General features: G+C 39.2%; 1 protein-coding gene across 1 annotated transcript in view; it reads left to right on the forward strand.

Moving 5' to 3' along the window:
• Positions 1 to 14,406, forward strand: part of SKIC3 (SKI3 subunit of superkiller complex) — an 82,853-nt gene that overhangs the window by 63,027 nt on the left and 5,420 nt on the right. Inside the window, exons 34-38 of the mRNA XM_056112544.1 lie at positions 4,190 to 4,318; positions 5,743 to 5,864; positions 7,633 to 7,791; positions 9,595 to 9,747; positions 12,332 to 12,462. Coding sequence (XP_055968519.1) covers positions 4,190 to 4,318; positions 5,743 to 5,864; positions 7,633 to 7,791; positions 9,595 to 9,747; positions 12,332 to 12,462 — 694 coding nt within the window. The remainder of the gene's footprint in view (positions 1 to 4,189; positions 4,319 to 5,742; positions 5,865 to 7,632; positions 7,792 to 9,594; positions 9,748 to 12,331; positions 12,463 to 14,406) is intronic.

Raw genomic sequence — 14,406 nt, forward strand, 5'->3', positions numbered from 1 at the left:
GGGAGTTCTCAAGCATATATTAAAATTACTCTCAAGAATTCTTTTTTTTTTTTGTTTTTTTTGTTTAATTTTATTTATTTATTTTTATTTTTTTTCCCTTTATTTTATTTTATTTTTTTTAAAGTTGTAGATTTACAATTTTTTGTGCTTTGGTTTCAATTATACAATGATCAGATACCCATCCCTCCACCAGTGCCCATTTTCCACCACCATGGATACTATCCCTCCCACCCCCATCCCCCCATCCCCCCCTGTCTCTGTGGCAGGGCAATCCCCTGTGTTCTCTCTCTCCTTTTGGGTGTTGTGGTCTGCAAAAGAGGCATTGAGTGGCAAACATGTTCAGTCCATAGTCTACTTTCGACATGCATCTCCCCTCCTGGGAGGATCCTCCAAACATCCTTTATTTGGTGCTCCCTTCTCTATCTGAACTGCCCTTTCCTCTAGGATACCCGGCTGGCCTCTAAGTTATGGAGTAATCCTCCTGGTGCTGATCTCAGCTATTCTTCTCAAGAATTCTTAACAGTGATCAGGAATTACAGGCATTAGTCTTGGCTCTACAAAACTTAAGAAAGAGGAGACTACTCATGTAAGATCTTCTCTGATGACATTCTGATTTTTCTCATACTATCTGGAGAAATACTTAAAATGCTTAATACAGGAACTGAGTGGTTAAGATTAGTGCCCATGTCATATTTATCCTTGGAGTTCAATGAGAATAAATATCATTGTTGGCTGTGTAGTAGCTGCACATGTTGTTCCAATAAATCTTCAGTTGAACAAAGCATAGTTTTTGATAGATGGTAGTGATTCAAGGAATCTTTTCAGAAATATAAATGTATTCCCAAGAGTTTAAAAATTGAATGAAAGAAAATCCGCTCTGTCAGATTCTACGTGAAAGGTAATTTTTAGCAAACTATATAAAAATATTAAGGTTCGTAGCTTCACTAGACATGCATACTATACATATGCATTGCGCATAGAAATTTGGCGTCTCAACCATCATCAGTTTCCGTCCAGGGCCTGGGGAGATATAGCTCAAGGGGCAGAGCATATGCCTCATCTGCTTATGACCCTGAGTTTGCTCCCTGGTACCCCAGGACCCCTTAGTATCGGCAGGCATAGCCCTGGTGGTTCCTGAGCATCTCTAGGTCTGAGCACTGAGCTCCTAGGCACGGTGAGCTAAGCTGATAAGGAATCAGGAATTGAGCCTTATTAAAAACAGGAAAAGGAATTTAATAAGGAATTGAACCTTATTAAAAACAGAAAAAGGAGCATTTGTATTGTTCGATTCCTCCGCCCCTCTCGGAGAGCCCGGCAAGCTCCCCGTGACGTATTCGATATGCCAGACACAGTAACAACAAAGCCTCCAATGGAGACGTTACTGGGCCCGCTCGAGCAAATCGACGATCAACGGGAGGACCTTTACCTTTACCTTATATCCAGCCAGTGATTGTATTAATAATTATTTCTTATTATCTCAACTACCCATCACCGCCCCCCCCCCCCCCGGCCCCTCCATAACTTATACCAAGGCATGAAGGAAGGGTGGAAAGCAAACGAGTGCGAGGGTATGTAATTGCTCTCTATGAAATGATAAAGTAACTTTCTTGCTTGACTGATAAAATGCAACTGTTGACCTTTCTCTGTGGCTCAGACTTTAAGAACTGAGAAATTGTGTTGTTTTGCTTTTCTTATGACTAAAAAGCTTTAAAATAGGAACTGAGTCATAAAGATGAGTGTATGGACTTTGCAGTGAAAGTGACTATGATAAACTCTTCCACAGTGGCACAGTACCATAGGCAACTGGGCTTAATAAAGTATTTTTTTTATCCTCTGAAGTGTCTGAAAAAAAAAAGGGCAAATCTTTTCATTTTTGTTTTTAAATTGTTTTTTAAAGCTTTTATTTTTTATATTGAATCATCCTGAGATACTCATAAAGCGTTCATGATCGGGTTTCTATCATACAGTGTGCCAATACCCATCCCTCTACCAGTGTACATTTCCCACCACCTTTGTACCCCTTATTCCTCCCGCCACTCTAGCCCCCCAACCCCTGACCCTGCCTGCCTCTATGGCAGGCACTTTTCTTCTGTCTCTCTCTCTACTTCTGGACATTATGGTTTGCAATACAGATACCAAGAGTCCATCATGTTTGGTCCTTTCCCCAAGTTCAGCACACATCTCCCATTCAGAGTGGTCCCACCAACCATCATTGTCATAGTGGTCCCTTGTCTATCCCAACTGCCCTCTTCCCCAGCACATGGGGCAGACTTCCAACCATGAACCAGTCCTTCTATCCCTTGTTTCTACTGTTGGGATGTTAGTCTCATACTACGTTATTTTTACATCCCACAAATGAGTGCAGTCTTTCTATATTGCCTCTCTCCTGACTCATTTCACTTAGCATGATACTCTCCATGCCCATCCATTTATAAGCAGATTTTATAGCTTCATTTTTCCTAATGGCTGTATAATTCCCCATTGTGTAGATGTACCATAGTTTCTTAAACCAGCCTTCTGTTCTTGGGCACTCAGGTTGTTTCCAGATTCTGGCTATTGTGAACAGTGCTGCAATGAACATACAAGTGCAGATGTCATTTCTTCTGTGTTTTTTTTTTTCACCCTTTTTTTTTTCACACTTATTCCCAGAAGTGATACTGCTGGGTCATATGGCAGCTCAATTTCTAGTTTTTAGAGAGAAGTCCATATTGTTTTTCAAAAAGGCTGGACCAGTTAATATTTCCACCAATGAGAGTCCCTTTCTCCCTGCATCTGCACCAGCACTGGTTATTCTCTTTCTTTCTGGTGTGTGCCAGTCTCTGTGTTGTGAGGTGATATCTCATTGTTGTTTGATTTACATCTTCCGGATGGTTAATGACATGGGGCATATTTTCATGTGCCTTTGGGCCATTCATAATTTTTCATTTATTTTCCCTATTTTTTGATGGGGTTGGAGGTTTTTACTTGTAAAGTTCTACCAGTTGCCTTATATATCTTGGATATTAACCCCTTGTCTAATGGATATTAGGTAAATATTTTTTCCTATTCTATAGACTGTCTCTGTATCATGGTCACCATATATTTTTAGGTGCAGAAGCTTCTTAGCTTAATGTAGTCCCATTTGTTTATCTTTGTTTCCACTAGCTTGGTCAGTGGGGTTTCATCTTTAAAGATGCCTTTAGCTTCAAATCATGGAGGGTTCTGCCTGTGTTTTCCTCCACATACTTTATGGATTCAGGTCTGATGTTGAGGTCTTTAATCCATTTTGATCTGACTTTTGTGCCTGGCCTTAGAGAGAGGTTTGAGTTCATTTTTTGAAGTTCATTTCATTTGTATCCTTCCAGTTTTCTCAGTACCACTTATTGAAGAGGATTTCCTTGCCCCACTTCACATTTATTACTCCCTTATCAAAGATTAAGTGATAATATATTTGAGGGTCTGTTTCGGGATACTCAGCTCTATTCTCTTGGTCTGTGGGTCTGCCTTTTTTCCAATACCAGGCTGAAAAAAAAAAGGCAAATTTTGAAGGATGAATATGGTATCTTCTAACAAATACAATTTAGTTTTTCCTTTAAAAAAGAACTTTTTTTAAAAAAAATTATTTGAATTAGAGAACTGTGATTTTAAAGCTGTGAACAGTTGAGTTTTAGGCATATAATATTTCAACACCAATCCCACCACAAGTGTCAACTTCTCTCCATCAGAGTTCTATACTCCGTGTTCCCTGCACTCCACCTTCCTGCCACCTTGATACGCATGTTACGTAGTTTAGTGATTGCAGCTTAGATCTCATTTTTTTCTGTGTTGCTGGGAATGTGCTTTGGGCAGAGGACTGTACCTCTCTCCACGTCACTAGTATAACTGAAGCCCCAACTCCTGTCCACCCATCATTTCCCTTCTCATCTTCTTCCTCCCTCCTTGATTTCTTTTCTTCTTTGTCTTTCTCTTCCCTAAGTTCTGGGGTCAAGGGTGAGCCAGGCATCCCCTCTTTACTGCATTTCCTCACCCATTATTCTGTATGCAACACACGAGTGAGATCGTCCTGTTTGTCTAAGAAAGAACTTTCCTGTAGACACATCTACTTTATTATTTAGTATTGTTGTTGTCATGAGCTTGTTCTCCTTTTTGGTTGATTTTCAGCAATACGTTGGTGTTAACAAGACACCTGAATGCAATTTTCTGTGTTTAGGTGATCCCGCTGTCTGGGCTGGGCTACTAGCAGCCTGTCATGCTGATGATAAACTGGCTCTGGTAAACAGTACTCAACCAAAGAGAACGGGTCTAGCCTTGGCACTGCGGTCTGCTGTTTCTGTATCAAGTAAGTTTAGAATGTGTGCTCTGCATAATCAGAATAAGGACACTGGAAGCATATTATCAAAAAATAATGGGCACAGTTTGTCCTATCCGAATCATGGTTAACCAAGGTCTGAAGAGATGAAATTATTTTCAAGAACTGCTAACTACAACACATCAAACTTAGGACTGAGGTAGGGGCTAGGAGTAGCCCCATAGCACTTCTAAGATGCGACCCCCAAAGCAAAATAGCAACAGAAAAACTTCCATCAAGGAAAACTCCAGACAGAAGTCTCCACTGAGTGAATTTTGCAAAATAATAAATAATACCAACTTTATGCACACTTTCAGAAAATTGAAACAGTGATGACACTACCCTCTGTGAACCCAGTGCTACTCTGAGCCCCAAAGCAAAGATCTTCCAATGGAACTACAGAATCATATTACTCACAGACATGGAAGCAGAAATTCCCAAGTGCTGCCTTAGCCAGTCTAATCAAGCAACATAAAAAAAGATAATAACGTACCATGTTTAGATGCGGTTATTTTGCATATGAAAATGAGCAAAATCAACATGTTTAAGCCATGAAAGATGCCAAAAAAGAGTTATAGTTTATGGTTTTCTATGTAATATTTTAGAAAATGTAACTGACCTATTGTGATTAGCAGTGAGTAGTGGTCGCTGGAGACAGAGGGTCAGAGGATGGGCTGGTCTGTGACAGCATGTTTACAAAGGAGCTGAGGAATATTCGTTTCCTTGATTGTAGTGAAGGCTTATGGATGCTTCTGCTAAAACTCATCAAATTGTATAATTTGATTATATTTAACTTGTCCAATTATTTTTAATTTTCTAAAATAAATTGTACTTATTTTTTTCCCATAGTAGAGTCCTAAAATAGGTCACAAATATAAAAGTTCTTAACATATTTAACTCTAAAAATTGCTACCATGAAACTTGAGAGCGTAGTTCATGTCAATGATAGTGAGTGACAGGGCTTCTTAAAATTTTTACATACTCCTAGGTATATTAGTACATACAATAGGTACACAAACCAAATATTTACTTATTTTTAAAAGTGTAAAAAATTTATTTTAAAACAAAATTTTAAAAATTATATGACATGTGGGGTTACAACTCCATAGTTTAAGAAGTGAGAATCAGTGGTATTTTCCAAACATGTGATTTTTTTTTTCTTTTTCCATCTCTTTTATTCTTTCATGTATTATATATAAGAATTATATTTTAATATTCTATATACAGTTGTTCTATTTATTATGTATAATAATAAGATTCTTATATATTCTCCACAAATACTTAAATTTTTCTAAACAGTCACAATATGCTGTTTTACTAAAGTTATAGTTGTAAAGTACTTAGCAGATGATTCCTTACCTGAGAATCTATTATAAGGTGCAACAGAAAGTAACACTAACGTTTTCTGCTTACAGTTAAAAACAAAGAATTCCTTGAAAATTACCACCAAGCTCTTGAAAAGTGGTCTCTTTCCCAAACTGTCACTAGTCTGATAGACACAGGAAGAATATCTGAGGCCGAAGCCCTTTGCACAAAGGTAATATTGCAGAACTGAGCATTGAGATTCGTGGTTTCTTAAATTATTTGGAAAGTTACTTTAAAAATAGAGTGCATGCTAATGATCTAACATGTGGTGGAGGTCATGATGGAAATGGGGGTATTATCCAACATTCATTGAGTGTTTCCTGCAAGCTAGCTGCTACACTTAACCAGTTGTATATGAACTTCCCAATATTCAGTCAGAAATTGATAGAGTTGCCTTTTGTCTGATTCTAGGACTCAGAATCTTTTTTATTCTGAGTCCTAGAATCTTTTTTTGTCTGGTTCTAGGACTCAGAATCTTTTTTATTCTGAGTCCTAGATTTGGGGGCCACACCCAGCAGTACTCAGGGCTTACTCCTGACTCTGTACTCAGAGATCACTCCTGGCAGGCTGGGGGCCAAATGTAGTGCTGGGGATCAAACCCCAGTGGGCCACGAGCCACGCAAGTGCTCTTCCCACTGTACTATTGCTCTAGCCCCTCAGACTCTTGGAGATCTTTTTTTTTCCCCCCTTAATTATTTGGAGTTTTTTAAATTTGTTTTGGGGGCCACACCTGACTGTGCTGGAGGACAGTGTTTGATGCTGCGTGTTGAACCCAGGTTGCTGTGTGGAAGACAATGCCTACCTGGTCACTGCCCCTCTACCCTCTTTCAAAGTGCAAATAGGGCAGCAGCATTTTCTCGCCTAGGTTTTATGGTTGCTCCTGTCTGAATGCTATGTTTGCCAGAATCTTTGCATCTCTGCATTTCCCTTAAGTTCTTCTCTTATTAATCACCGGGGATTAGTAAGTGAATAACTAGAATTATTCTGTAATCAGTGTTACAGGGCTGAATTACAGGTTCAGTGAGTAAATTCTGACTCCTTGCTCGCACTTGGTAGGGGCTGAATAAATATTAATTGAAGAAATGAATTTGTTTTGTAACCTTACTCAAAATAATGGGTAGAGAGTTGTTTTTTTTTTTAAGAATCATTTCTGTAAACAGTGTTTTATGAACCCTGACCAGGAAGATTGTATTCCATGATTAAAAAAAAAATTAGAATGGATTTTCTGAACAGCAGAATAGTGAATTTTATTTTATTAATAAATTTTACCTAGTTCAGGATAGGTTAGTATTACACAGTGAATTGTTGTTTTTTTTTTAACACAGTGAATTGTTATTCTCTCTCTAACATAATAGATACTTTTATGAACACTTTCTTATCATCTTATTATTCTAGTGCCTTGCATTGATGTATGACTGATATATTATATATACATTCATATATGTAGAATCACCTACACATAGTACATAATTGTGCTATACATATATATATATTTTTTTTTAGGGTATGAATAATAGTTAATGGATCATTTGGCCTACTCCAATGTGAAAAAGCACGTGAATGGAGAATGAATATGCAGTGAATAACTTTTTAGAAATTAGGAAAGAAAAAAATGTATAGCTCTTTACTTCTGGTAGAATATAATTCCTTCCAGTAAGAAATGGTTTTATATTTTTTTGTTTAACTTCTTATTTCCCAACCCCAGATTCTCCTGATATCATCAGGCCACAGAGATACGTCAAATCTAAAATAAATTGTTGTGTTGCCATTTTAAAGATGGCTTAAGTGTTGCACTTGATATTTCTAAGGTGTTAAATAGTATTTACCATTGTTTATTTTTCAGTAAGATTAGATATGCTCTTTTGTTTTAACATTATTTTACATTTAACATTTAGGAGCCTATTTGATGTAGTTCTTTCTGTGTGGGGTTTAATTTTCAGAACTTAGTCAGTAACCCTGACCAGCCAGCTGTTATGTTACTTTTGAGGCAAGTTCAGTGTAAAGCACTGTTGGACTCGCAGAAGCCTCTCCCCGATGCTGTCCTTGAAGAACTGCAGAAAACAGTCCTGTTGAATTCCACCTCTGTTCCAGCCTGGCAGGTGAGTTCTCTCCTTTCTTACGTGAACCCCAAGTTAAAATACTCACAGGGGGGCCAGGATATGCTGTTTCTGTTCATCTTGACTTGAGTTCACCGTGTATCTTTCATTTTCCACGTTTAAAGCAAAGGCTCCCAAACTTACTTGGGGGTAGCACCCCCTGGAAATCTACTTTTAAGCTTACAAACAGGAAGTGCCTTGCACTAATGCCCAGGGCTATCACCAAGTGCCCAGTGGCTTCAGGGGTAGTGTTATCCACTCTGGCAAACACTGATTTAAAGGCTATTTTATTTGGCAGACTAAGGGAGTTGAATTTAGGTTCTCTGCCATATGACTCCTTACAAACTTCCTTAATTGTTGGTTTTACATTTCTTTGTTTTGTCTTGAGTCACACCTGACAGAGCTCGGGGCTTTTTCCTGGCTCTGTGCTTAGGGATCACTTTTTGGGGGTACTCAGGGGACCAGATGGGGTGCCAGGGATCAAACCCAGGATGGCTGCATCAAACGCTCTCTACCTGCTGTACTATCTGCTCTCTGTTTTACACTTTAATTTTAAAAAATGCTGAGATTGCCATGTTGCCTGAGGTTGATGTAAGATTGCTAAAGAAGAGTTAAATCTTGTTAGGGTTTTGGTAACAAAGTCCATTATTCTACTTTTCAGAGGGGACGTGCAGAATCACTTAACTGATCAATATATTCTTGGAAAGGGACTTTCTTTTTAAAATCACTTTTATGGAAGCACAGAATTTATAGCACTGTTAATTATCCCTTTCTGCATAGGTGATTCCAACAGCACACCTATCATCAGAGAGGCCACTTCCCTCCGTCAGTGTCCCAGAGCCCCCCAGCTACACCCCCTCCCATGTAAGCTCAGTTCTCTAGATAGACTCTTCAGTTCTAGTAATCTGGGTCATTTGTTGTTCCCACATTTTTTTTTTATACCTATAGGGAACGATGTCTGACAAAACCAGTTCACCATAAGCTAAATCAGAAACAGAAGTTCCCATTCTTATGGCGTGTTTCTGGACACAGAAGCATCACCAGACCCCTAATAAAGATTCAGAATGCTCTACTGTTCAACCATAATTTTATTTATTTATTCATTTCCGAGTCTCCTTTGTTCCAGTTCAGGGTCTCTGGTGTCTGGATCGGATCTGGCAGCTTTGGACACCTGGTGGGAACCAGTGCAGGGCCACATATGCCATTCCATTCACTCCAATTGGCACCATTCAGACGAGCCATTTGGCCTAATCTGCACAGCTCTGGGCTCTGGGCACAACCAGAGTGCCTGGAGAAGAGCCACAATGACAGGAAGAGCACGCCAAATCTGCAGCCGCCCTGGTCAGAATTCCATTTCCTTTTCTCACTGACATTGTATAAAGCCACATTGAGTTTGTTCAGACTTGCTTTCTGACCCAGCATACAGGTTCAGAATTGAGAATTGTTGAATATATACTTCAATTATTGTGCATCGTCCTCTAAATATTTCACGAGGTGTGGAAGCAATCGTACAGAGTGTAGGGTACTTGCCTTGCATGCATCTGACCCGGGTTCAGCCCCTGGCATCCCATATGGTCCCCTGAGCACTGCCAGGAGTGATCCCTGAGTACAGAGCTGGGAGTAAATCCTGAACTCTACCAGGTGTGACCCCAGAACAGAAAACAAACAAGTTTTTAAAAACTTAGCTTAAAAAAAAATTAACTTTATTGAAATGTATTGGGAGTGTTGGGAGTAGAATACCATTTCCAATACTAAGTGAAAATATTTGGAGTTCTTTTTTTTGCTTCTCTTTCTCCTGCTCCTCAGTGGCTGGCACACATATATCAGTCCCAAGGAATGATGAGCGCTGCAGAGATGTGTTACAGGAAGAGTCTTCAAGTCGCATCCCAGCAGGGCAGCTGGAGTGGAAAACTCTCAAGCCTGCTGAGACTCGCACTGCTTGCGTTAGAAGTGTGCATGGTAAGCTCATGTTCCCGTTCCGATCCTGAAAGTTGGTTCTTATGGTTCTTATGTTTTCTCTAAGATGAAAGCACCTTACACGGTGGTGTTTTATTGGATTTCTATTAAAAGGTAAAGGTAAAGGCCCTCCCGTTGATCGTCGATTTGCTCGAGCGGGCCCAGTAACGTCTCCATTGGAGACTTTGTTGTTACTGTGTCTGGCATATCGAACACTCTCTGTAGCTTGCCGGGCTCTCCGAGAGGGGCGGAGGAATCGAACTCGGGTCGGCCATGTTGGCCGCTTACAAGGCAAACGCCCTACCCGCTGTGCTATCGCTCCAGCCCTTCGACTCCTTCGATAGCTCAGTTGGTAGAGCGGAGGACTGTAGGTGTGAGACTAGTAGTCATCCTTAGGATTTCTATTATTTCATGAATTTCTAGGTGGCCTCTCAATAAACTTTGTATTTGGGCTCTTGATGGACATGAGAGTTACATAACTAGTCGACTCTAATAGAACATTATTAGTGTTTGGGAATTAAAAATTAAAGATTGCTGTTTTAAAAAGCTAAGGGTCTGGAGAGATTGGATAGGGCTTAAGGTGCTTGCCTGACATGCTCCTGACCCCAGTTGATCCCTAACATTGCATATGGTCCTCCACGCAGTGCTCGGAGGGATCCCTGAGCATGGGACCAGGATTAAGTCCTGAGCATTAAGCCCTGGGCATCACTTCATTCTGGGTGTGGCCTAGAATAAAGAAAGGGAGAAACAACTACAACAGTTTTAACAAAGTATCAATTTTTGTAATTTAGATTAGAATCACCTCCATGGGTAATGTGGATGTCAAGAATGAACATTTTAATAATTTCTCGATTGAATTATGCTGTTTTTTTTTAATTTTTGTTTTTAATGAAAGAACTGTGATTTACAAAGTTAATAATAGTTGAGTTTTAGGCATGTAATATTTCAACACCAGTCCCATCACCAGTGTCAACTTCAGTGTTCCCCTATTCCTGTCCCACCCCTAACTCTCCCCGTCCCCTCCTGTCAGCTTAACAGGCACCTGTCAAAGTTCCAGTGGTACAGCTTAGATCTCATGATTCCAGAACTGTTGAGTCTGCTTTGGGTATATGGCTATACCACTCTCCCACATTACCAGTATATCAGTTATACTGGTTTTGAAAAAGATACTTGGAAGAGTTTTATTCATTTGAGCTTTGCCTTATTCTCTTTATCCAAAGCATTCAAACTCCCATTATTTCCATCTTGATAAGAAGATGCCTCACAACCTCTGTTCTACGTTTTCAAATTTATTATCTATATGACTTCCTCTTCTTTGATGGCACAGATTACTTTTGCTCGTGGTGTACTCAGTGAATTGCTTTATTTTTTTTTTTTGAATAATTTAGTGTGTAAAATGGACAGTGTATTGACTCATTATATTGACTTTATAAAAATGTGCATTTTGGATGATCTATAATTGCTAAAATCCTTGTTTCAATTTAAATTTTAGCGAAAGATTTTAAATGTATTTTCTTACACAAATCTACAGAGTGTTCATCTTATTTTCAGTTACTGTTTCTTAGGCAAAGCTAATTTATGTTATTTCTGAGTTTGTACTAAAAAAATTAAGAGCATGCGGCTAAATAATATGTAGATGGATAACTTCATGTTTTCCCCACAAGGTGAAATTCATCACAAATTTTTCATTATTACTTTGATTTAATAGGAGAAGGGAGGGAGCACACCTTGCTGTGCTCAGGTGGTGCTCGAGGGACTACCTGTCGGTAATCTCTTATACAAGGGCTTGTTGGCTCCAGTCTGAGATACAACAATATTCACATACTTGCTTCTAAGTAAACTTTTTGATAATTTTTAGCATATCAAAAAATTTAAATAATACAAAATAAATTATTTGGAGCCTGCTCTTGGGACAGGCTTGGGTGGTGATTGGGAAAATTCGAAATAATGGTGGTGAGAAGGTGTAATTGTGGTGGGATTGGTATTGGTCTATTAAATGTAATAAATTATTGTCAACATCTTTATAAAAAGAAAAAAATTTTTTAAAAAGGGACTATGTGTAGTTCCAGAGATTGGACCCAGGTCAGCCACAAGCAAGGCAAGTAAGTGCCTTACACACTTTAATATCTCTCCAGTCCTGGATTTAATTTCTTATCTGATCTGTCTTTCACCCTTTTTTTATCTGTATTGGAATTTTATTATGTTTCTTCTCTCCTTAGATAATTATTGAAATGTAGGACTTCATATTTATCACTTCCAGTTAAAGAATCATATTGTGAGTTTTGTCTGTTTGGTGAACCAAATAGATTTTATTCAGATATGTAATAGTCTATTTTCTTTTAACAGTATTTTTAAAATGCTGTCTCCTCTTTGAAATCTTTCTTTATTTCAGACTCACCTTTTCTGTAGCTCCTTAAGAGAATAATTCAGATCTTTTGTAGTAATCATGCTGTAGTAATTATGTTTCCTGTGGCATTTACGTGGTGAATTGGACAAGTAGGTGTTTGATAAATGAGAGTTGAATTGCATTCTTTTGAAGTAAAACTATCAAAAACTCCGATTTAATGTTTGCCCTGCATTTTTACAGGCTAATATTTCCAGTGACCACTGGCCATCCTTAGTTCAAGAAGCTACAACTGAGGCCTTAAAACTTTGCTTTTGTCCACTGGCTGTCCTCCTACAAGCTTTATTACAATTCAATCGCAAAATGGGTGCAAGGTATGAAGAATATTTGTAGTTTTTGTCTTGGAAATTTTTTTTTTCATTTTTCATTTCTCTGTGAAACAAGACTTAGAATTTACTGAGCTAACTTTAGAGGTATCTCTTTCTTTAGTACAGGAGACAATGCATCATAATTTTTTTTTTAATATAGGAGAACAGCTATTTATTCAGCCACTGATTAGCTGATTGAATTGTGCATGAACTCCTCCTTACTTTTTTTTATATATATAATTTTATTTATTGAATCACCATGAGAGCAGTTACAAAGCTTTCGGGTTTAAGTCTCATCATACAATGTAACACCTATACCTTCACCAGTGCCCATTCTCCACCACCAAAAACCCCAGTATACCCCTATTCCACACCCTCCCCGTACCTGTGGGGCAGATGATTTCCACATTACTCTCTCTCTACTTTTTTTTTTCTTTACATTCAATATTTTGACACCAGACCCACCATTATTATTTGGGATTTTACCCCAACACTCAGGTCTGCTGAAAAGGCAACAGTAGACAATTTGTTTTCTATTGCTGGTTTTGAATAATATGTGATGTCGCGTGGCTGCAGTAGTGGCTGTACGATTTTGAAATTCTGAAATTTTAACACTTAAATCTGGAGGGATTTCTGCCAAAACCTGCTGGGTTCCGAGATTTGTTCCTGAGTCTCTGGGATCATGGCTGTTAAGCAGCTTGATCAGGAGCCAGAAAGGCCATTCATGGGTGGCGACTCGGGGTTTTGTTGGGATGGGGAGAAAAGGGCTGGCTCCACCCACATCCCATGAGGCCCCCACGTGTCTCTCACTGAGGGCCCAAACCTGACTGTCCAGTGGCCTCTGGAGGATGACGGCCACAGGACCGCCAGGGGTAACAGACCAAGGCATGAAACCTATTTCTACCTGTAGTGACCCAGCGCCAGAAGCCTACTGCAGGAACAGAACGCATTTCTGCCAAAAGCCGTTGGATTCCGAGATTCTTTTCTGAGTCTCTGGGATCATGGCCATTAAACAGTTCGATCAGGAACCAGAGAGGCCATGCCTCCAATTATATAGCTGAGCCGGAGGTGGTTTGTGGCTGTGTCTCCCACATACCTAAGTTTGGCCATTTACTTTCTTGGCAAACTTTGCGCCAAGTTTTTGGGGTCTGGTCAAAGGCACAGCAGCAATTTTGGGGTATCTGGAAGTCTGACGGTGCCCTCAGACTGCTGATGCACTCGCCTCACAGGTCTCACAAGTACAGATTGACCTGCTGGCGGCACCATACCGCCCCCCCCCCCCCCCCCCGCATCATAAAAAAATTTTAACTGAAAATTGTTATTGCATGGTTTCACATATTGTATACATGCTTGAAAACATACCAAAAGTCTAATATTACACACTTAACCTCTAGTGAACACATACTTATTTCTTTTTGTTCTACTTGTTGTCATCTTTTTATTATTTATTGATTCGTTTATTTCTGCCTGCTTTTTCAAAAGCATTAGCCCACTTGTAAGTGCTGACAAAATAAGGGTCCTTTTGACCTATTCCATTTGGAATGGGCCTTTACTTATCTGCAAAATGGAATAACAGCAACCTGCCATACAAGATTGTGGATACTCAATGTTATCATATGTATATACACTTAGCATAGTAACCTAACACAATTGGTACTTAATGATCAATGGAACCAGGACATGGTTCAAAAGGGCTGGGATGCTCTTTTTTTCATGTGGGATGCCTGGATTTGCTCCTTGGCATCACTTGGTTCCCTGTGCACCACCAGAAATGAGCCCTAAGCCCTGAACCAGAGTAACCTCACTACTGGTTGGGATCAAAACCTTCTACTTTCCCCCCTAGAAAAGTAATGTTTAATGAATGCTAATCATTATTCTTGTCTTTATTCTTATGTGAATATGTTCATAAGGCAATCTCACATTTGTAAAGGAGAGATTTGTGTGAGACTA

Source organism: Sorex fumeus, unplaced genomic scaffold (genome assembly GCF_029834395.1).
Source record: "Sorex fumeus unplaced genomic scaffold, SorFum_2.1 ptg000018l, whole genome shotgun sequence".
In the NCBI taxonomy this organism is placed as follows: domain Eukaryota; kingdom Metazoa; phylum Chordata; class Mammalia; order Eulipotyphla; family Soricidae; genus Sorex; species Sorex fumeus.